Raw genomic sequence first — 22,535 nt, 5'->3', positions numbered from 1 at the left:
GTTCCCCAAACACAAGAGATGCTGCATCCACATGCTTGGGAGCACCCAGACATTCAGGAGGGAACACTCTGCAGCAGAAGCTCTTCCTTAGGGATTCCATTTCCTGGCTTCTCAGGAGTTTCCCCAGGTGGTTTCAGGACCAATCAACTCTTTGTGTCTCTGGGGTTTTGGGCACATGGGATCCAGCAATGCTGGTGCAGAGCTGCAGTTGTGCGCTGCCACCCGGTGTCCTACAGCTGCAGGATGGGTGGCAAAGGGAGGAATATGGGCCACCTGAGGTCTATGTAGCAGCATTCCAGATGCTAGAACAAGCTCCTCGGCCACGTAGCACACGCAGAAGCTTCTGGGGCTGTTTGCAAAGCACTTGCAAGAAAATGGTGTATCTCAAAGCCTTGCATTACACAAAGCTGGCAGCTGGAAGGAGCACACGGGCACTGTGTTAGGAGAACAAACCCCACACAGCAGCTGCATGCTCTGCACGGGGACGAGCCCTGCCCAGCCCTGCAGCGTCAGCAGGAGGTGCCAGCACAGACAGACTACAGGCAGCCCCCAGACACCGCCCCGAAGGTAAACATGACATCAACCTGTGCAGAAACTGAGTCCAAAGTCACCGCCAGCAGAAGTCGGGGCCGTCCCTGCAAGCTCCAGCACAGCAGCATCCCCAGCAGGGATAGAGAAAACCAACAGCAGTCTGCAGAAGCAGCCAGGGTTTGGCATAGGGGACGTGGGCAGGTTGTGATGCTGATCTGGGGAGCTAAAGCCATCTCCAGTTCCTGCTGCTGGGCCAATCTCTGTGATGCTCCATGCAAAGGGATCTGGCAGCTGCAGGGAGCACTTGGTACCTGTGTGCCCACCTGCTGCCCCAAGCAGAGCTGCCTTCTGCCTGCAGGGGAAAGATGTGCTGGACTGGGGATAAAACATGCACATGGTCCCAGATCCCAGCTGCTCCCACAGCCACGGTGCCCTGCACCAAACACTCGTTCCTCCCTTCTAATCCTTCTTCTGTTTAGCCTTATTAAAATCAAACCCGTGTAGTCAATGAGTTACGGGGCAGGTGAAACCCGAAACAAAGTTCTCCTCCTGAGCAGCAGCGTGGAGAACTTTGCTTTACAATGCATCACAGATTAAAGAACCGAACCTCCAGCAGAGATGCCAGCAGGAGATAGGCGAGCAGGGAGGCCCAGGCGAGGTCTGGCAGAACGCACCATAAAGCAAAGCCAAGCCAAACCAAAGCCCTGTGCTCTGGGCAAAGGTGCAGCTGCAGATCTCAGAAAGCTCTTTTATGGCCCCAGAACAGCTGATCTGTGCGCTGACCCTACAAATCCCACTGCCACCTCCAGCCAAGCTCGATTTGCTCTAAGCAGACAAAAAAAGGCCCAGACTGGCAATGCTGCAGATATCTGCACCTATTCCAGGCATTTAACGGCACTTTTGGATACAGAAGTGTTGTAACAACACTGATTCAAAAAGCCCCTTTATAAAGGGGAGAGGAGCCCGGGGTGCTGGGAGCCACCTGCATGGAGTGAGCAGGGATGGGCCATGCACCATAAACCACATCACCACCCCAACACACCTGGGCAGCACAGCAGGGCTGCAGGCATCATGATGCCCTTACACAAGAGCTTCTCCTAAAGTCCTCAGTTCCTTTGCTTGCTGTATGGGGTGTGCAACAAAAGCACACGTGGAGCTTTAATCCGGGAGCAGCACACGCTTGGGCGTGCTTCTGTGCTTCCAAGTGACTGGGAAAAGGCACAAGGGGCTGCAGAGAGAGTTTGCTTTTCTGCTTTGATCAGCATTGGGAAGGCAGTGAAGTCTTCACTGCAACCAGAGGCAGGGTGTGGGACAGCTGTGTCCCAGCAGTGCCATTGGTGGGTTGGTCCAGCACTGCTGGCCTTGGCCACAGAGACAGGGAAATGGTGGGGGGAGGAAAGGGAAGAACAACACTGCTTTCCCATCCGCTTTATCTGTGATTAATGGTGGCTCCGATTGTGCTCTGGACGGGGGGGTGGGAAGGGACCAAGGACACCCAGCACTGCCCCATCCATCCCATGGCTGGGGGAGCCGGGCTGGGATGGCTGCTCCATATGGAGCCATAGAGCTGAGTGCAGTGGGGAAGGAGGACAACAAACCAACCCTGGGCTGCAGGGCTGGCTGTAATCCTGGCCAGGTGCTGGGGACAGGCACCTCCCTGCTCCACACAAAGTGTGTTTAAGTTGGCTTCTACCCATGCAAAGGGGAGAGGGAAGCAAGCTGTGCTTATAGTCCCACCCGATCCTGCCCCACGGCAGCTGGCAGGATCCCCTCCCCACCAAACAGTCCCGCAGAGGGTCTGCACCAGCAGGGCTTACCCATGGGGGCTGCCTCCTGCTGCTCATCCAGGTGATACCCACTTTGCAGAGCAGCTGGAGAACCCTCACCTGGCTCAGGGCAAAGCCAAGCCCCCACCTGGCCACAATGCCAGCCTGACACAAGCACTGGCATTAAGCAATGCTGACTCACACCAAAACAAGAATATCCATCAGCAAAACCAGCCAACCCACACCATGGGGCAGAACCCACCACCCAGAGCACCCATACCTGCCGTCCTGCCCAGCCCAGCTCCTGGCCATGCTGAATCCAGGGACAGCCCGAGCCATAGCGTGCCTGCCCTGCAGCCCCAGCTCCCTCCTTCGTGCCAGAGCCCAGCACTCACCTGCGGGCACATCCTGCCTGGCCGGACCCAGCTCCTTCTGGCAGGGAGGAGGAAAACAGGTCGGGAACAAAGTGCCTTTTGTTGCTGACCTCCAGCCCTGATAACAGTGGGTGAGCTCAGCTCGCTCCCTGCTGTGTGACCACCAAAATAAAAGCAAGTTGTGCTCCAGCCAGCCCCGCTCCAGGTGCACACACTGCTTGCTGTGTAAACCTACTGCTGATTAGAAAGGCTATTTCCCAGGAGGATCAGCCTTGCTAGAGAGGCTCCCAGGATGTATCTCTCTCTGGGTGTTCCTGGTGAATAGTTAAATGTTAAATACAATCTCTTTCCTTATAGTGACGAACAGGGAAACAAACAAAGCTTGTCTTGCTCACCAGGCAGGGACCAGAGGTGGTGACTCCAGGACGGGCGCTGACATCACCCTCCAACACGGGCTGTGCCCAGCAGGACGCACAGTGTGGGACCCCCCGTCCCCATGGCACAGAGTCCCCAACACCGCACACAGAGCTCCTGCTCTGCCCCCAGCTCCAAGGAACTGACCCAAACAAACTGCTCACATCAGGAGGACCCTCCCACCTCCCCCCCCCAGCACAGTGCACAAGGCACAGGAGGTTTCCTCCTGCTCTACAGAAGCAGAACCTTTGCCCTCTCCCTCAGCCAGGCCAGATGAGGACTCAGGTTCCCTTCCATTCCCTTCACAACCCATGTCTCCCCATTTACTCTGGGTTGCTGGTGCTCTCCCTGGGACACATCCTTCCTGGTGCACGGTGCCAAGGGGAAGCTCAGTGTTTGATAAGCACTGACCTTCTGTGCTCTGTGCACAAGCACTAAGGATCTGTTGGTTAAGGAGCACAGCAGTACAGGGATGGTTTAACCCACACTCTCCTCCTGGCCCCTGTTTGTGCTGCAGGACCCCGGGGAGCCCCCAGCAGAGCCCTGGCTCAGATACACCCACAGCACCGCAATGAGGAACCACCACCACCTTCACTTTCTGAGCTCTTACCAAGGTTCTGTGACCCCACAGTGCTCGTCCTCTGTGCTGCAGCCCAGCTCCCCCCACTCAGTCCTACAGTTGTGCTCACAGAGGGAGATAAAGCTGCAAGGTCTTCGCTACCCAAACTCCTTCCACCTTATCATCCACAAAGCAAACGTTCCCACCAGAATCTCTTCTGACTGTGGCAATCTCTCACTGTACTCCTTAATTCCAGCATCCCACCTCAGAGCCATTCGTGTCAGATCAACCCTCTCTGAGCAGGGCTGGGGGTCTGTGCAACAGACATTTCTTTGCTCTTTTCAGGGCTCCACGTGCCCCCCATGATCCAGGATGGGGTGGTGGGTCTGCAATAGGTGGTACAGCCACCCCATATGTGCCAACAGGAGCAGTGGTCAACGCACTGGGGGTTCATTGCTGCACATTGAGTGGTGGTGCAGCACTCACTCAGCTGTAGCTTCTCCATCCCCACCTCATGGTTTGGGTTGTGTTGCATCTCTGGTCCCTCTCACAGTCATTCTGGGCTGCTGGAGAAACTCAACAACGTGGCTTTAAACTGCCTCACTGTGACTTCTGCCCTTTGAGAAGCACCGAACTCAGTTACTCCGCATGAAAAGAAATTACACCTTCAACAGATGCAACAGTTTTGAGTGACGACAGGCTGTGCTGTGCCTCTGGCCGGGCAGGTTGGGAACAGCTGGGGTTCCCCTCCATAAAACCACCCCTGGGACCTCACCAAGGGCCGCTCTCCTGCCCAGATCCACTCCCACTGTGCCATGAGTTCCTCCTGCATCTGATACACCCTTCCTCGCTGCTACCGAGGCTGCCCCATCGATTGCCCAGCAGATGGCAACAGCCCTGCATGCACCGTGCACCTCCATTCACCTCCTGCAGTTCAGCTGCCCCGTTCTGCCCAACTCATAAAGGTCTCCCTACCTTCCCTTGGCTGAAGTTGGCATTGCTGCTGTTTGCTGTGCTCCTGGGCAGCCTTTCTGGAGCACAGCTGTGCACCAACGCTGCCTCTCCTCCGACCCACCGAAGTTCACACATCTCCATGCCCAATCCCAGAGGAACTGTGGCTGCACGCCCCATTTTTGTGGTTTGCTTTCATTTTGGGAGAGTCCTTCTATTAATGCAGGGATGGAGGAGAGTCAGCCTGATCTGCTCCACTCTGCTCCAGTGGGCTCAGCTACCCCAGGAGAGAGCCCCTGCTCTATGGCAAAGCACAGCAGGCATCTAGCCCCAGATGCACCTTTCCTCCTGCTGGGCATTACAAAGAAGTCCCAGCACCTCCAAAGTGACTGGCCCACATGACTCTGTGCTGTTCAAGCTCACACAACTTTCACCTATGCTTATTCAGCAGCAATGCTTCACCTTCACAGCCTGGGGGAACAACGCAGGCAAGGATTCAGGTGGCTGGATGGGCAGACTCCAAGCTCTCTCCAGGCTGCTTTGGGATGAAGGATGCAGGCAGTGCAGCCAAATCACTGTGGTTATCATTAGGTGGCAGATCCCAGCAGAAAAGCAGAGCTGTCCTGCAGCCATCACACCTCCACCACAAACAGGGAGCAAAGCATCACCCAGGGCTGCAGAACTAAAAGCTGAGATATCACACAGACAGCTGAATTGGGTCCCTGTGTGAAGCACAAAGCTCAGACCCTGCCCCCATCAAGAAGCTTTTATGCCCTTGCAAGGAATGCAAACATTGGCTCTACTAGGATGAGAGGCAACGGCCTCAAATTGCACCAAGGAGGTTCAGGCTGGGTGTTAGGAAACGTTCCTTCTCAGACAGAATGGTGACGTGCTGGCACTGCTGCACAGGGAGCAGTGGGGTCACTGTCCATGGGGGTGTTCAGAGCTGTGGGGATGTGGCACTGAGGGATGTGGGCAGTGGGCACAGTGGGGTGGGGACCTGGATCTGAGAGGTCACCTCCAACCTGAATGACTCTAAGGTTCTGCAGAGCTGTAAGACTCCAGTGCTGGATGGATGCTGAGGGCTTTCCTTGCTGTTCAGCCCTCTGATGACAGCCAGCAAAAGAGGGGAGGGATGACTCACCAAGAAGAGCAACCTCATTAACAAAGAGAAGGCATTTTCATTTAGGCTGCTTAAAGCACTTGTTTACACTTGTTTGAACAAACATTTAGCAGAAATGCTCTCTGTCAAGGCCTCAGCAATTGCAAGAGCTGGGCACTCCCTGTCAATCTGCACAGCTAAGGGGGGGCACATCCAACACCCCCAATACAATAATGCCATACAGCAGCAGCTCTCAGCTCCGTGGCTGTGTAGATGGGTGCCCAACTCAGCTCAGCACCCCCAGCACAGCACAGCACACAGTGAGAGCTCAGTGAGATAAGAAGGCAGCACACCCCCCCCACGATGCCCGTTTATTTTCACGTATTTCTCCATCACGTTCCCATTTGCTGAATCCCTATGAAATTCTTGCAGTGTTCCAAACCACGTCTCCAAGACAACAAGGGTAACTCTTCCCTGGCACATTAAACAAAGGCACCAACAGAGCTCTATCTTTTGAAGATCAGCCTGAATTCAGTACAAGGATCCATTTCCATCTTTCTAGGAAGGATGTTTCAGGATTCATCACCTTTTCCTTCTGGTCACCTAAGGGTTGGGGTGTCAGCATCACCCTGTGCCAGGCTGGGTGCACACTGGGGGACCCAATGGCTGTTGGAAACAAGGTGACCCAGTAACAGGCCTGTGCTTCTCACCAACAAGGGGAAACGAGCTGCCCAACACCCACTGTATCACCAGGAAACCTGAAAGAATAGCTTCAGCTATTCAGTTATATGGCACATAACAGACCGTACAGCAAGGATGTGTGTATTTGCACACAAATGCAACACAGGTTGAAAGGCCCTTTGGAAACAACTACTTGTATGGTAAAACCATGCAACCAAGAGCAACAAAAGTCACAATCCTGAAGACAAAAGCTTGAAGAAAGAAAAGCAGAAGGCTGCTATTTAGTGCCCACATGGGGCAGCAGCACACGCAGCACCTCCTGCTTTGGGCCGGAGGGCAGAGAGCAAGAACTGGGGAAGCCAAGAAAGCAAAGCTGCAAACCCCATCCACAGCAAACAGGTCCCATAACAGCAGCTCCTTTTAGCTGGGGACACTACAGCAACTTGCTCCAGTGCTAAGAAATACAGGAGAGAGAGGAGGGATGGAGACCACAGCTTCAGCAAAAAGAAGGAAGCATCAGTTGAGCATCCTTGATCGACCCCAAGAATGAAGAGGAAATCTGCATTTAGTCTTTGGTTCTACTTTCTGCTGGCTGCACAGCACTGAGCACCAATGTCTGCGCCCTGCAGCTGGAATTGCTTCAGTTCAAACCTGGGCTCACATTGTCCAACAACAGAAACCCCAGAACGGAGCCAAACCCAGCCCAAGCCCATCCCATCCCAAAGAGCATCTCCATCCTCCGCCCTATGGCACCACGTTCTGGCACCCCACAAGCTCAGACAGCATCACACCAAGCTGATTCTTGCTCAAACACCAGCTTTAAATACATCAAATTCACGCAAACTCTCTGGCCTATAGATGACAGAACTCACTTGTTATCCACCCTTAAGCCCCCTGCTGCAATCCCTGCCCCTCAGCCCACCCCCCCGTGCACCACTTGTTCTGCACACACACAACCACGGTGCTCATACTTGCCTCAAACGTGACGAAGTCATCAAATTCATCAGGACAGGCCGGGGTTTCCTCCTCGGGGTTATATCCCATATCATACAGCTGGCTGTCAGGGTCTGCAGAGGAAAAGGAAAAAAAAAGCAGGAGATTCACCAAAAGGAAACCCACTCCATCCAAGGAAGTCATGACCAGGGAAGCATGACAGCAGAAGGATGAGAACTTCCTTTTGCACACGCTGGCACCCTCAGCTTTTGGGAAGGACCTTTGCTTCCAGGCATCCCACCTCCACAAGGTCGGAAAGCAACTGGGGTGCTGCTGCCACGTGGCCCCTTGCTGCTCCTATGGGGCCAATGCACGGACCTGGCCCTACCCCACCATGCTTTCTGCTGCTTCTCCTGCTTTCTTCCCTATCTCTGCTTCCTGCATCCTCTTAATCTTCTCCCAGAAGGCTCCAATCCCGCTGTGGGCAGGGAACACGTTTGTTCTGTGTGTGACAGCCAACTACCATGGGAACAGCGGGGAGGGAAGGCAGGCTGCACCCAAGCTCTTGTCATGCCTGTTCCTCCCGTGCCCAGGCACAGCAGGAGCCGCCCTCGCAGGAGGACAGCAAAAATGGGAGCTTTCAAGGAGGTGTCTTTAAAACCACCCCCCTCTCCTTCTCCCACCCCCAAATGCAGCTGCAGCCACGCGGGTCAGCATCGCTCCGAGCCCTCTGACAGAGCAAGAGAATCACAAATTCCCCATGCTCCTTCAAGCAACAGCTAATGCCCAATCCAGCACACGACCTACATCACAGACTGGAAATACCAAATCAAGATCAGCTGCTGCAGTCCCAAAATAAATAGCAGGCTGGAACCCACACAGCTCGGAGCTGTGAGCGCTGCAGCGCCGTGCTCGCTCCGTGTCCATAAGCCTGGCCAGGCAGCGCTATGCTGAGCTCCCAGGGAAGCTCTGTGATCCCATGGGTTTAGGAGGGAGGGGATGCAACCAGAGCTGAGCCAAGTGCTGCAGGCACAGGGCAGCAGAGCCCCCCACTCACCTGCTGCCCCCATGCACTCCCATCACCTGGGGCCATGAAAGACAGTACAAGGACTGACATGAGCCCTGAGCCCATGGATCTGGCTGCAAATCAAAGCCAGGCACAAGGCAGATTTTGCTTTTCCAGAAAGGGGCACACGGTGACTGCTCTAAACCAACCTGCTGCAGGGCTGTGGCTCCAGCAGATGAAAGATGCTCTTGTTTGCAGTTTCTGACTTCAGTCCCTGCTGCTGGGGCCCCTGAGCACGTTGCTCAGTGCTCTCTCTCTTATACGCTCACCTACCTTTCCCTGGGCAGAGCACCATGCAGTGCACACTTGAGCCTTCTCTTTAATCATCTGCTCGCTATGCAGACATGAGAGCAACCTCAGTGGCAGCTCCCACCAGGGATGGGGACAGGCACCTGCTGGCTGTATAGCCAGAGAAACACCTTGGGCTTACCAAGAAACCTTCTGCCCACTGCCAGGAGAGCCCACAACGCATCACACTGCCAACACACTGCAGGGACAAACAGCCACCTCTCCTGATGACTGAGGCCAGCAGCCCCCCCAGGAGCCAGGGATGCCCTGGAGCAACAGAGCCAGACACAGGCAGCTCCTTTCCGCTCATCCCTCCATTGCTTCTTTTCCTCCCCCTCTAAGTAGAGGCACGAAAAGCTCCTGATTTCCTACAGACGCAGATAAAGATATTTATTCAGCTCGTTCCTTCCCGAGGGGCTTGTAAAGGGAGGATCTGCAATCAGGAGAAAGCTGCCAGCTCCCTTTGGAAGCAGAGGTAGAAAGCGTGGGCAAACAGCTCGCTGCCATCAGCTGCCTCCAGCACAGCTCTGCCCAAACCAGCACTGAGGAGCCCTTTGGCACCGGGTGAGCCCAAGGCTGGCTGCTCCATCTGGCTGCTCCGTGCACCAGCAGGGCTCATCTGCACGGCCAGCTCCATCGCTGAGAGCAAGGGGGACCCTTGGAGATGTCCCTTGCTGGTGGCACACCCCGGGGACAGCGCGTGATGCTCCCGTCTCCCCCTGCTCCACTGGGAGAGCCAAAAGGAACAAAACAACAAACAACAAAGGTTGAATTTTCTGCTCAACCCCTTCCCTCCCCCTCCTAAAAAGCCATATGGTGCTTTGTGTATAGGGTAGAGTTGCCATGGAGAGCTCGCCTGCGAGTCTCCCAGCTCAATAGGCTGCATTAAGCTTCCAAATTCCCATCCAAAGGAGCCCCAAACCCAAGAGCCCCTCACTGCTCTGCCAGGTGAGGGGTGCAGGATGGCAGCAGCAGCCCCACACCAGCAGCACACAGTGAGGGATGGGTGGGAGCACAAACCCCAGCAGCACTCTGCTCTCCTCCAAGCCTATGCCACATCCCTTCCCCACCACAAGCAGATGTGCACCTCCTGTGTTCAGCCCTGATTTCCTACAGCATCCTCCTTCCCTCACCCAGTGAAGCTAAAGTGAAACTGGGGGGGAAAAAAATCAATTTAATCAACAATGAGGCCTCTGCAGCATCACTCTGACACCTATTCATACCCTTGATGTTCCCCACAGCCCAGCATGGGACCATTCAAACCCCACCAAAGATCACATCCCAGGCAGACAGCACTGAGCACAGCCCGGAGATGGGAGCTCCTGGCCTCGTACTGCTGCAGGTCCAGCCACAGTGCTCCCTTTTCCCCCACACATCCATCGTCTCAATGCTCCTCAGAAGGGTTGGGAGCTGTGATGGGCTTTTCAGGAACCTCAGCACAGCGTAGAGCTGCAGGCAAAGAAGGAGCGGGGCACAGAGGGCTCCTGAAATAGACTGCAAAAACTGCTTTCAAAAGACAGCGTTTGGGTGAAAAGGCACCTTGAGTGAAGAGCTGGAGTGCCACACGGGTCAGAAACAGAGCCAGTTTTATCGGCTCCGTGTAGGAATGACCTAGAAAAACACAGCCTTTCAGAAGTATTTAAGTCATCTGCCAACACATCCTGCTGCAAGCCACAGAGCCACAAACTCAGAGCGATCCCAACAGTATGGATTACGTGCAGCTAACAGACCTGAATTATTCAGCACGGTAATAAAGCTGGCCGGCACAGACAGCAGGAAGGCAGCGTGAAGATATGGCTGGATATAGAGAAGGCAACCACTGCAGGCTGAGCTGCCTCCATGGGCTGCTTGGAAACAAGGCAAGTGTGAAACATGACAGTGCTCAGGGGGTTTTGCATCCATGGTGGCAATGCACCATGCCTATACCTAGACCTATGTGCAAAATAAAAGTAATAAAAACACCACTCCAGGAGCCCAAATGTGCCTTCTCCCAGGCAGAAAGCAAGCTGCTGTTTGCCTCCTCACTGCCAGCCCTGTGCCATGGCACAGCACCGTCCCATTGCTGACCTCCAACCCAGCTCCAGTTCAGAGCTCCCATCTGCAGCAATCAAACAACCCAGCTCAAACCAACCCCACGTTCCCCATCTCATCCTGCAGCACCGTGCCTACAAACACCTGGAGGACTGTATCCAAGATAAGTGCAGCGCCTCTGAATCTAGGTAAGTTACAAAATCAGCAGTAAAAACTAAATATAGTGATCTATAAAACAGGTGGGTTTGAGCTCAGAGGACAGAAGAATGAAACGTCCTGACCAGAACTCAACCTGCATTTGTGGTGAAGCCAGGGAAGCAAATGCATCAGATGAGGAGAGATGTTGAGCTGTGTCTGAAGGGAGCACTCATGCCATCTCACACCTCCAAGGCCAGCATGGTTGTGCTGCCAGGAGACACTGTGTCCACTGCAGCACATACCCCACTGCTGGCCATGGCAGAGCAGCGTGCAGTACCAGCCTCCAAAATCCATTGGTGCTTCATTCAAAGCATCTTAAACTCAGCAGAGTTACAGCTCGGAGTGGATCCAAGGGGCTGAGAGGTGGCAGCAGCAATGCTCTCCAGGTCAGCAATGCTCTCCAGGTCAGCAATGCTCTCCAGGTCAGCAATGCTCTCCAGGTCCCCCCTGGCCCAACAGAAGCGTTCCTGCTGGGTGCTGTCACATCATTCCTGCTGACCTCTATTGACTGCAAGAACAAAACTAAGTCCAGAACAGCAGAAGTGGAGAAGCAATGGGTTGGTTTTTTAACCTAGGCTGAGGCTGCAGCCCAAGCTGATCCCCAGGGCTGAGGACAAGATCTGATCACGGAGCAGCCACTTGCAATGATAAACAAGGGGCAGCTCCACACTGCTATGAACAGGGCATCCCTCAGGTTTTGTGTGCTGCCTGTTACACTCCGCTGCAGCAAAATTCCTCTGGCACAGACACTGAAAACATCCACAAAGAAAGAATCCTGAAAACGCCAACAGATTCCTGGGCAAATCTCACGTTCTGCTGAGCCCGAGGGCTGCTCAGCCTTAGCAGCAGCTTTACAGCAGCACATCTGAGTAACTCCCTGCCATTCCCATGGCTGAGCTGCGAGGCCTCCGGACACTGTAACGCTCCTGTGCTCCTCCTAAAAGTAGGTCACTGCACCACGCTGCTTGCTGGGCTGGTTTGGGGAAGACCAAATCCCTGCTAAGGCACGGGGCAGGCCAGCTTCAGCTCTGATGCAACCCTCCTCTGAGCTGCCAAGGTACGGACAGGAACAGTCCCGGCTGTTTACGTCAATGAAGGGAAATACAAGCCAGCAGTGCTCCCTGCAGCATGTCAGCCCTTGCAAAGCACTTGGAGCTTGCAGAACCCCAACCCTGCAAGGCAGGAGCCACACAGAGCTACCATTTCTAAGCACAGTCCAAGCAGGTGCAGCTTTCTCCTTGTTTCTAAAGGGGTGATAAAGGGTTTGGCAACAGGCATCTGAGGGAGCATCCCTTTTGAAGCTGGCCCAGCAGCTGCACGTGTCCGGCAGCAGAAGCTGGCTCAAAGGGACGGGCTCAGTTGTATCCAATCCAATAGTTGAAGCAGTGCTATTTCAAGAGAAAACCAAGCTCAGCTCTTCCAAGAAAGGCTCAGCTTCTTGCTCCCAGCAGGAGGGGTCACACACTGCAAACACATGGGCTCCACCCTTAACAAGCAACCGCTCAGTGCATCCCTCTGCACGGCGGGGATGTGAAGTCTGATCTGCAACCAGCAGCACTACAAAGAGCAGGAAGATTTCACCCCCCCCTCCACCCCTTAGATATGCATCTCAATACAGCATTTAAGTCTTCACTCCTTTCGGTGGCAGAATTAACAGCTACCGTCACAAACTCCTCATCCAGAATACGCCAGAGCAGAGCAAGATGCAATCAGAGCAATTCCCATCTCATTCTTGCTCATGAATCAACCTTGATTTCCCATTCATGGCAGCCCTGGTGCTGTGTGTGACGGCCCAACACAAAGAGGCATCTGCTCTCCCTTCAGCAGCCACCAGTTGTCTCCCTGATGGGAGGAAGGTGGGACCAGTGGGAAGGCACTGACTGCAGCAATGCAGGGATAAAGAGATCAGCTGATCACCCAAGTGCGAAGCATTCCCAGCAGTGCCAGATGCTCTCCAAGTCATTCAATGCACACAGGAGCTCTCCTTCCATCTGCTGGGCTTCGGTGAGGTCTCACCTATTAAAAAGCAAACTCCTTGCCACGGCAAATGGGGCGCAGGCAGCCCTGCTGACAGCAGCAGGCTCTGACGTTAGCAGCATCCCATTGCAAACACTGCCATATTTATTGCTGCACAAACGCAGCCTCACATAACTGCTGGATTGGGAGCATATAAGGGAATGCACGCTTCGGCTTCTGGAATTATCCCCGTGCAAGGAAAGCACAGAGCAGAAGCCATCCGCAATGCAGATCTTACAAAGAAAGGTGCTACACACGAACCAGGTGGTGGCACACCTTGTCAGATGGGGCAGATACCTACAGTGGTGTGTTGCAGAGCTGGGGCAGAGCCGTGGCAGCCCCACAGCTCCCAGCCCCACAGATCCCAGCCCCACAGCTCCCAGCCCCACAGCTCCCAAGCATCCCCCAGCCAGTGCCCCACTCACTGCAGCCAGCGCTTCCCGCAGGCAGGAACTCCGTTACAGCTTCCAGGTTTGGGTGTTGGCTCCGCAGCTGGATTTTCCATCTTTCCAAATCCAAAGAGCTTTTAGCTCAATATTTTTTGTGGGGTTTTTTTTTTTTTTTCTTTTAAAGAAAAAAAACAAGATTTGACTATTTCCATCCTCTGACCCTCCCTGATGGCTCAGGGCCGCCCTGGCTGCACAGAGCTCCTTTTGTTTGGGGTGCGGAGCGGTCGGATGATGCTGAGGGCTCCAGGAACACACCCTGCCCTGCCTCACACAGCACTAACCTGAACTGAGCACAGCAGCCAGCCCTGCCTGCAGCAATGCACTGCCCAGAGCTCCAGCCCTGGGGGTTGGTTGGCTTTTCAGCCCCATGCCATCCACACCTCGATCCTGTGCTGAGTTTCAATCTGAGCTGTTCTGCTCCTTATCCCCATGGTTGGCATCACCAGCTGGACAGCAGCTGCCAGCAGCAAGGCTCAGACCCACAGCATTGCAGACCACAGATGGCACAGCGCTGTGTTCTGCAGCTCAAGCAGCTGGTATGGGAATAGTGAGGGTTCAGCATCCTCCCTGTGTGTAAAGGCCAGCGGGACATGGAGGCAGGTGTAAGGAAAGCAGCTGACGATACAGGTTTTGCTGGTTTTGTAAGCATGCCTTCAGGCTGCCAAGTTAGTCCATAGGAGCTGAGGGAAATCACAGCTACTCCCCCTAGGGAGAGCCTCCAGGAGGTGGGGAAAGGGAAAGGAAAGCAGAACATCCCCTGAAAGAAACCCTTCCCAACCCTATGGCAGGCACTGTGAGGTCCAAGGTTTCCTCCTTGCCTTCTCCCTCCATGTGTGGGGAGCAAAGCGCCACCTCCTTGCTCCCAAATCAGCACCCAGCTCATTAGTGAGGCTGCCTGAGATGCTGGGGTGGGACATGAAGGGACCACATGGGACATGTGTGCTCTGGGACACTGCCACCCCCCTGTGCCCTTCCTTAAGCCACAGCTCTGAGCAATCAGCACCACCTGGACAACCCACAGGAACCACTAATCTTACATCAGGTCTCACTCGCAGCAAAGGACCAAAGAGCTTCAGGCTACCAGGAAATACAACAGGACTCTCTCAAGCTAGAAAAAGGCCCAGCTTGTTAACAAAGCCTCATTATAAGGTACCCCCAGCAGCGGGCTTCTGTCTTTGCAAAGGGATGATCAATACTGGGCATCTCAAAAGCAGCAACGAAACCCTCATGTTCATTCCAAGCCCTGCTGGTGAGATTTAACTCTGCTCTTCTCACAGCTGTTCAGTGCCTGCAACAGAAGAGAGGCCTGCCACGCTTAACCACCGTGATAAACACACAGCAATCTCTTACTAGGTTAATAAATAGGATCTTAAAAGCTTCACCCAGATCTGCTTTTTCCATTCAATTAATACAGCACAATACGATGGTGATGAATTATTGAAGAGAAACACAAGCCAGAGCTTTCACAAACACGCCCGACTCCAGTGGCAATTTATTATGAATTAATAGCATTGCTGCATTTCCTCCTGCATCAGGGAAACTGGGAGCTGCAATGGCCCATTGCTGCGGGCAGGGCTGCACACAGACGGGCTGTGGGGTAGGAAGGAGATATGGGCAACAAACAGAACCTTGTCAGAGGGTTTCTGCTCCTGAATCAAGTTGGTTTGCATGGGCAGCAATGGCTGTGGATGGTGTTGGTGCTCAGGAGCTCCATGTGCAGCACACACACACACACACACACAAAGCATGAGGTGAAATTTAAGCCAGGCCCTGCTGGAAGCAGAATGGATTAACGTGCAAATGTGGCACTTCCTATTTGCACATGTAAAGTTACATCTGCTCAGCAGGAGCCTCCCAGTGTTTCCCATACCCTTACCAACAGCCGTGCCCCCAAACGACCTCCCAGTGTTTGCCTTTGAGATGTTCTGTGTTTTGGGGGATTATTTTATTGCTCATCTGGGTTTTATTTTCCTCCCTCCTTCAGCCATCCAGCCAGGTAACACAGTATTAAAGCATCACTCTGGGAGCTCTCGTGCCAAGCGCATCGAGGGCAGCACTGGAGCAGCCCTTGGTGCACAATGACCCCCCCCCAATGGCACCCAGAACACAGAGCACAGCACCCAGCTCACCTCCATTTCTGATAGCTCTGATCCCACGGTGGAAATCTTCAAAGCTGATGACCCCGAGCCCGCTGGGATCAAGGTACTTGGTCAGTTCCTTCACCTGCAAACACAACAGCAGCGTTACCTGGATGGGGTTCATCAGTGCTTGGCTGGCATTTGGAACCACTGCTTTGATTTGGAATGGGTGAGCGCTGTATTTCTCTCTGCGTTTTAGGAGAGGCCCTATTATAACTGGGAAAACTCATTATCGGGCTGCCCAGTAGGAGGGCCCAATTAGGAGAGCTTGGTGATGATGGCTTGTTTCATGCTACAGATTTAGGCCACATAACTGAAACGTTTGCACAATGAGATGATGCCTGGAGGGGGGGGGACAAGATGGGGCAGCAAGTGAGGAGGGGACAAAGGGACACGTATGGGGCAGCACCCAGCTGCTGCTTTGGGGAGCTGACCCAACTGGTCCCAGAGAGAAGCCTGCAATAGGGATGGGAATAGAGGGGTCAGGAGGATGGAGGCCAGTGGGCACCAGAACCTCCTGATTCATCACACTGCCACCCCTGTACCACAGAGCTCTGCCCATAGGAAGGGCATTCTGCCTTCCAAAAAGCACCAGGCTTTGCTCCACTGGCTTAGCTGAGGTGGTAATTCCAAACTCATATTGACACAGAGGTTTGGCAGCTGCGTGACCAGGGGTTTTCCAGCGAGGGAAGGGATTCCTTGCCAGCTCAGCAGCCCAAGGAGCAGGAAAAGGAAGCGCTGGGCCTTGCTGGTGGATGGATGGATGCAGCAGAACCACACAACCACTGCTTGAGCAACCAGCAGCAATAGAGCAGAATAGACAAGATCTCAATGGAGCCAGCAGGCTGGATCCCAGTGTTTCACTCCTAACAGGACGGAGCCCCAGGACTGCATTCCTGCTGGGGCTGCGGTGGGCAGAGAAAACACCCAGCCCAGCAGCTCCGGTTACCAACTCACTCCTCACTGCTGCCCCCAGCCAGACCTGAGCCCGGAGCTTTACCCCAAACACAGGAGAACGTGGCTGTGGACAGCCCAGAAAGGTTTCCTATAGTATTTTCCTATAGCTGTTTGAGCAGCTTTGTGAGTCACTGTGCATGCAGCCATCACTCCTCACACATCTGCACACTCAGCTTGGACAAAACCTTGCTCTACTCCAGCTGCTGAGCTGCTCGCAGCCCCTGCTTCCACCTTCCCCTGTTGCTGTCTCCAGGCTTGGTGCAAAGCCCCACGCTCCATTTAACACTCCCAAAGCCTTACCTTTGCAAACATGCAAACATTCAGTGCTGTGATCCCACAGTCAGACCCCCAGGCACTGCACAACCTGCAGACTGCACTGCCCCAATGCACAGACAGCGAGCTGCAGCACCATCAGCTGAAATGAATGGAGCCCTCTTAATGCTGCATTTGTCCGTGCTAAGTCCACAACCATCCCTGTGTGCTGGGTGTGCAAACACAGTGAGCAGAACTCAGTGTCTCTCCATCCAATTCACATCCCAGGGTGCTGCTGTCATCTGAATGGGGCTACACAGAACCCAGAGCAGAAATGCCCTTCCCAGCACTGCACTTCTATAGTCCCACTGGTACCAGCCATATATATTGCCATGCTGGCAGCTCGGGGGTCCATTTGCCCCATCAATGTTCATAGGAATTCACTCTACCATTCGTTAAAGGATCTGGCACTACAGCAAGCAGGCAGAACCCCAGAACAGGCTTCTCTTCTGCTGCAATTACACCTAATTAACTAACCTCTAAACCACCCCCAAGGGGGCAGATCTCATTACAGGGACAGGCAATGGGCAATTGTGAGGAAGCAGCACAAGAGCTGCATTATTTATTCTGGGAGCTGAGGCACTGGGCCAGGGCTGCTGTGGGCACTGCCCTCCATGGAGCCCTGGGAGGAAGGCAGCAGGTTGTGCCTGGCCAGGCCCTGCTCCAAGTCCTACCTACCACCAGTGAGGACACTGAGGACCCAGACCCCTCCTGCCATCCTTATGGGGCAGGACAAAGCAGCACATCCAGGCAGAGCTCAGTGCAGAGCCCATGGTTTCCCATGTCCAGCTGATGCTGGTAGAAGCCCCCTGGGTCTACAGAACCACTCAGATCACCAGGTCCAACCCCAACCCACCCCACAGTGCCCACTGCCCACAGCTCTGAACACCTCTATGGCCAATGACCCCATCACTCCCTGTGCCACTGCATCACAGAGAGTAACTTCACCCTGGTACCCAACCTGACCATATCCTCCCCTACAAACAGTTGGGGGTTATGGGGGCTTTTGGGCTGTGCAGCTCCATGGGTTCCCTGCTCCTCCTCCAACCCAGCTCTGTCGTGCTTATAAACTCATTCTCAGAGCCCAGGTATGACTCAGCCGTGCATCAATCGCTTTTACGCTTCAGCAGCAACATTTAAAGGAACAGCTTCGAGGGCAGCTCGGAAACACCAACAGGAACCAGAAGTTACATTGAAATGCTTGTAGCCAAACTTAATTGCTTTTGCCTCAAGTGCTCCAGATTTCCCATCCCTGCCAAACACTCCGTAATAAACACATTCATTTGTTTAACCAGACTTGAAATAGTTCTGCTCCAGGATGGGGAAGATTTTGTTTCCCAGCTTTTGTCCTTCTAATGATGGGAGAAACCTGTTCTCACCCCTCCCCATGCATGGATGCAGCCAGAGGTGCTGTGCAAGGCTCCCACTCCCGCAGCACAACAGCAACAAGCCCCATGTGGGCTGGGGGGTCACACACAGAGGGACCAAGGGCTGCAGGTTGCAAGCATCAACCCTACAACACCCCTATGAGAAGCTGCATGATGCCAATCCACCTCAGCCACTCCAAGCAGCCCCAATCCCACAGCACAGCAGAGCTGCCAGGGGATGCTCATTGCTGCTTCCTGCCCTTGAAGGCTTCTGTTCTGTAAGTGGTGCTTTGAGCTCCTCCTGCTCAGCCTGAGTTTCCTGCTGGGCTCCAGGGAGCGGATTTCCCCAGCTCCTGGCGTTGGGGTTTGCTCCTTCCTGAATGGAGCCGGGATGGGGCTGAGCAGGAGGAGCACAGCAAGGAGAGCTGCACTGAGAACACTGCTATGGTCAGACAGGGAAATGCTTTGGGTTTGCAGGAGCTGCTGGAAGAATACACAGTTCTCCAAGGGCAAATCTGCTATCTGTGTCAGCAGGAGGCGAACAACCCGAGTACAGCAGTGACACAGAGCAAAGCACAGCCCCATCCCACTCATGGCCCCGAGCTGCTGGAACGCTCATGGCCCCCCAGCTGTGCTGCAGGGAGCAAAAGCAAAGGGAAGTGCCACGCACTGGAATGTGATACGGCTTCACCCAGCTCTGAATTGCTCACACTCACGTGGAGGAACCGGTCCGGTGCTTCTCAATAGGGAGCATGGGTGGGTGCAGCACAATGGGGTGCAGAGCATCATTGCCTGTCCCAGTGCCAGGTTCAAAGCCAATCCTGGCTGAGCACAGGCAGCAAAGGGGAGTCAAAACGGGGGTAAAATTGAAAGAAATTACGCAGGCAATTGGTGTAATGGCTCTCAATTACCGGCTGTATTGGGTTACATAATGATAGCAGAGCTCTGAAACGCTCTGGAAGTGTTTATAGCTGAAGAAGTGTCAGGATGGCTCCAAGTACAGAACTGCCGTGTGCTGCTGCATCCCCAACCTAATGGGTCAGTGGTCCCAGATCCATTCTGCTGCTTACAGCCCTGAGAACAGCCCATCCTCCTGCCCACAGCACAGGATTCAGCCTCTGCTCACAGCCCTGCACAGGGGGCTCCTGTCTGCCCACCCAGCCAGTGCTGTGGGTCCAAAGCTCCCATCAGGTAGCAAACATAAGGACCCCCCCAACCACCCTCAGCCCCCTGCCAGGACCTGGCTCTGCTCCCTGCCCTCCTGCCCAGCTTTTGGGTTGCATCTGAGCTCCCCATATACCAGAAGGAAGGATGGAGGCTTCTCAAAGGAGCTGGATGGGGTACAGTCATCCCAACGCAGCCTTTGAGCTCTGATGGGTGATCCCTCGGTCTGATTACAGCCACTGATGTTATCACAGAGATCTGCCCGCAGTGTGATACGCTCATAAGCCATTCCCAGCCACACAAAAAAAAGGGCCCTTTCAAAGAGCTCGGAGCCAAAAGTTAATAGGAGAAGCAAAAAGGCATCTGCCCTCCCCACTGTAGAAATAATCCCTTCATTGGAGTCCTCGGGAGGCTTAGAAATGAGAAGACTTTGTGCCTAACCAGGATCCACTGTGCCCAAGCAAGAAACACTGGGGGGCTTGGAAGCTTCTCCCAGCACAAGGAAACGGCTTCAGATTCACTTCTTTCCCAAAGCTCACAGCCAGAGTCCATCCATCCATCCATCTGAGCCCACAGCATCACATTGCAGCTCTGCTCCCAGCAGCAATTAGAGCAATTAAAGGTGCAGCCGCACAGCTGGAAGCGATTTAAGCTTCACTCGCACTTGTGCAGCCTGCAGATCCACTAAAGATGCTCACAGGAATCCTATTATAGGCAAAAGATCAACGGGGGGGATGGGGAGGGGAGACTGAGGTTCCCTCGTGTAAGAGCTGCAAAAGATGAGATCTGATGGGGGATGATGGAGGGAGCAGAGGGGATGCTCAGGGCCAGGTTTATCAGCAGTGGGGTGGGGGGGAAGCTAAAGAGGGAGATCTTGGCCCAGGGGTGGGAGAGAGAAAGAGGAAGGCTGCTTGTCAAGGGGAGCTGTAAGGAAATAAGCAGCCCATGGGAATGGGGCTGGGAATAAAGGCCAAAGATCTGCCAGAGCACAGAAAGCAGAGGGGAGAGCTAAAATAGGTGAGCTGAACTGCTGACTCCGCTGAGCAGAGGGACCCTGTGGTGCAGCAGGTTGGTCCACCTCCAAGCATCTTCTACATCAAAACCAAAGAGAAAAGATAGGGATGTCAGCAGGAGGGATTCTGCTGGTGCTAAACACAGCCCACTCCTCCTCCTCCCATACACAGCACAGCAAAGCTGGTAAGGAAACACAGAGCTGCTGCAGTGGGACAGGAGTTGACAGCCTCAATTGGGGTGAGCAGAGCTGGGTTGGGTTATTGCACAACACCATGAGGCAACAGAACCCTCCTTGGCAGGCACGGCCCCACCTGAGGCTGCCAGCCCACAGCTCCAGAGAACAACAGGCCTTTAACAACAGCCGAACCTCCCAGTGCTCACCACACAGAGGAAAAACATCCTCCAAAATTGATGAGAACGTCAGCTTTTATGGCACAAACGGCAGCTGGGTTCTCCCCTTTGGTGTTTAGCTAAGAACTGCCGCAGCCAAACAAGCAGCACTGAGCTCAGCAGCCCCATGTGTTCACAATGACAGTAAGGGGGCACAAACCAGCAGCCAACACATTAATACAGCCCAGCTGAGCAGGCAGCTCCCAGCAGCCCAGAACCTGCTGCACACCCCACCTGGCTGCACACAGACCCACACACTCCTCCAGGCAGATTCATTTCTGCACCTTGGAGGCACTGACACAATCTCTGTATCCCCAGGATCCATCAGAGCTCTGCACCCTGAGCCGGACCCTCCTGCAATGTGCCATGTAGAAGAGCACAGACAGCAGCATCCATAGGGATGCCCAGGGCAGCGCTATGGGCACAGCATCTCCCGGCTGGCAGCGCGGTGCTCATGGCTTCCCCCATCACCGCGACATCACCCCATGGCACAGCACGCCCGGCTGCCCCACTGCTGGTCGGACATCACAGAGATGCTGTATGGAAGAAACAGCTCTGCTTCCTTCTTAAGAGGCGTTTTTGCCGTGAGGACGTGGACAAAAACCCTCCTCCTCCTCCTGCTGCTGCTCCCAGCCCTCCTTCACACACGGTAATTTGCTTTGTCATGCCGCTGGTACAGCCCGGGATACGAGCACGGAGCACCGAGCAGAGCCGGGCACGGAGCTGAGCTCCCAGCAACGATTCACGCCTCGAACCGGCCCGTCCCCGGCACACGAACCCACCCGTGCAGCACCCGCAGCCCTCTCCATTTTGGGTCACAGCTTCATGTTACAGCGCATCTCATGTGCGGGGCAGCCGGGAGGAGGAAAACGGGAGACACGTGAGGCCGCAGCGAGGCCGGGCTGCACGGGGCCGGGATGGCACGAAGCCTCAGCTCGTATCACAGCTCGTATCACGGCCCCATTGAGGGGCGGCTGTTATCAAACCTCCGGGCCCGGCCCCGCCGCCCCGATGGCAGCGCAGCACCGAACCGGCACCGGAGCTGCGAGGGCGGGGAGCGGCGGGGAGCGGCGGGCACACGGCACGGGACGGGCTCCGTCCTCACCTGCTCGGCCCCGTAGGCTGTAGCGAACTGCACGAACTCCTCCACCCGCACGAAGCCGTCGCCGTCGCGGTCGAGGGCGTCGAAAACGGGGCGCAGACGAGGCTCGTCCTCCGCGCAGCCCCCGCGCCCCGGGGGGGCCCATGGCGGAGTCCCCGCCGCCGGTTCAGCTGCCCATAGCGCCGGCTCCGCTTCTGACTCCGCGTCCAGCTCCGGTCCCAGCTCCGGCCCCGCTTGTTCCCACCGCGGCCCGTGATGGAGCGGCGCTGCGGGCGGGGCCGGTTGTGGCGGCTCCATGCTCACGGGCAGCGCTCCGCCGCCCGCCCCGCCGCGTCCCGCCGCGTCCCGCCGTGCCGGCCATGCCCCGCGCGCATCGCCCCGCTCACATCGCGGCCGGAGCCGCCGTCGGTGCCGCCGTCGGTGTCGGGTCCCCGCGGCTCCGCCCGCTCCCGGCTTTGTGCGAGGCGGCGCCGGCCCCGCCCGCTTCGGCGGCACCGGGAGGGGACGGACCCGAGGATCCGCTCCGCCCGATGCTGCGGGGCGGCACCGCGGGAACGGAGGGAACGGAGGGGGCGGCGGCACCGAACGGCACCGAACCGACACGAACCGACACGACCCCCAACGCCGCCCGCCCGCCCCGCTGCGCCCGGAGCAGCCGCCGGTGAAACACCGGATTTACCCGCGGCCGCCGCAGTAGCCGCGCGGTGACGTCACTCGCCCACCGCGGCGCGG

The 22,535-nt window shown here is 55.3% G+C and overlaps 1 protein-coding gene across 6 annotated transcripts in view; it reads right to left on the bottom strand.

The window, feature by feature from the left end:
* Positions 1-22,477, bottom strand: part of RAB11FIP3 (RAB11 family interacting protein 3) — a 40,147-nt gene extending 17,670 nt beyond the window's left edge. The window contains exons 1-3 of one of the 6 annotated variants that reach the window (XM_015877191.2): positions 21,807-22,477; positions 15,489-15,582; positions 7,354-7,445 (exon numbers count right to left, since the gene is read on the bottom strand). In XM_015877191.2, the coding sequence (XP_015732677.1) occupies positions 7,354-7,445; positions 15,489-15,582; positions 21,807-22,100 (480 nt within the window). In that variant the 5' untranslated portion in view covers positions 22,101-22,477. Of the gene's footprint in view, positions 1-2,692; positions 2,925-3,066; positions 3,176-7,353; positions 7,446-7,612; positions 7,633-7,689; positions 7,826-15,488; positions 15,583-21,806 lie in introns of those variants that run through there. The other 5 variants (XM_015877192.2, XM_015877194.2, XM_015877197.2 and 2 more) reach the window with 5 other exon arrangements.
* Positions 22,478-22,535: the final 58 nt, after the last annotated feature.

The sequence above is a fragment of the Coturnix japonica genome, chromosome 14 (assembly GCF_001577835.2).
Source record: "Coturnix japonica isolate 7356 chromosome 14, Coturnix japonica 2.1, whole genome shotgun sequence".
Lineage (NCBI taxonomy): Eukaryota > Metazoa > Chordata > Aves > Galliformes > Phasianidae > Coturnix > Coturnix japonica.
This window is presented reverse-complemented; position numbering and strand designations above follow the sequence as displayed.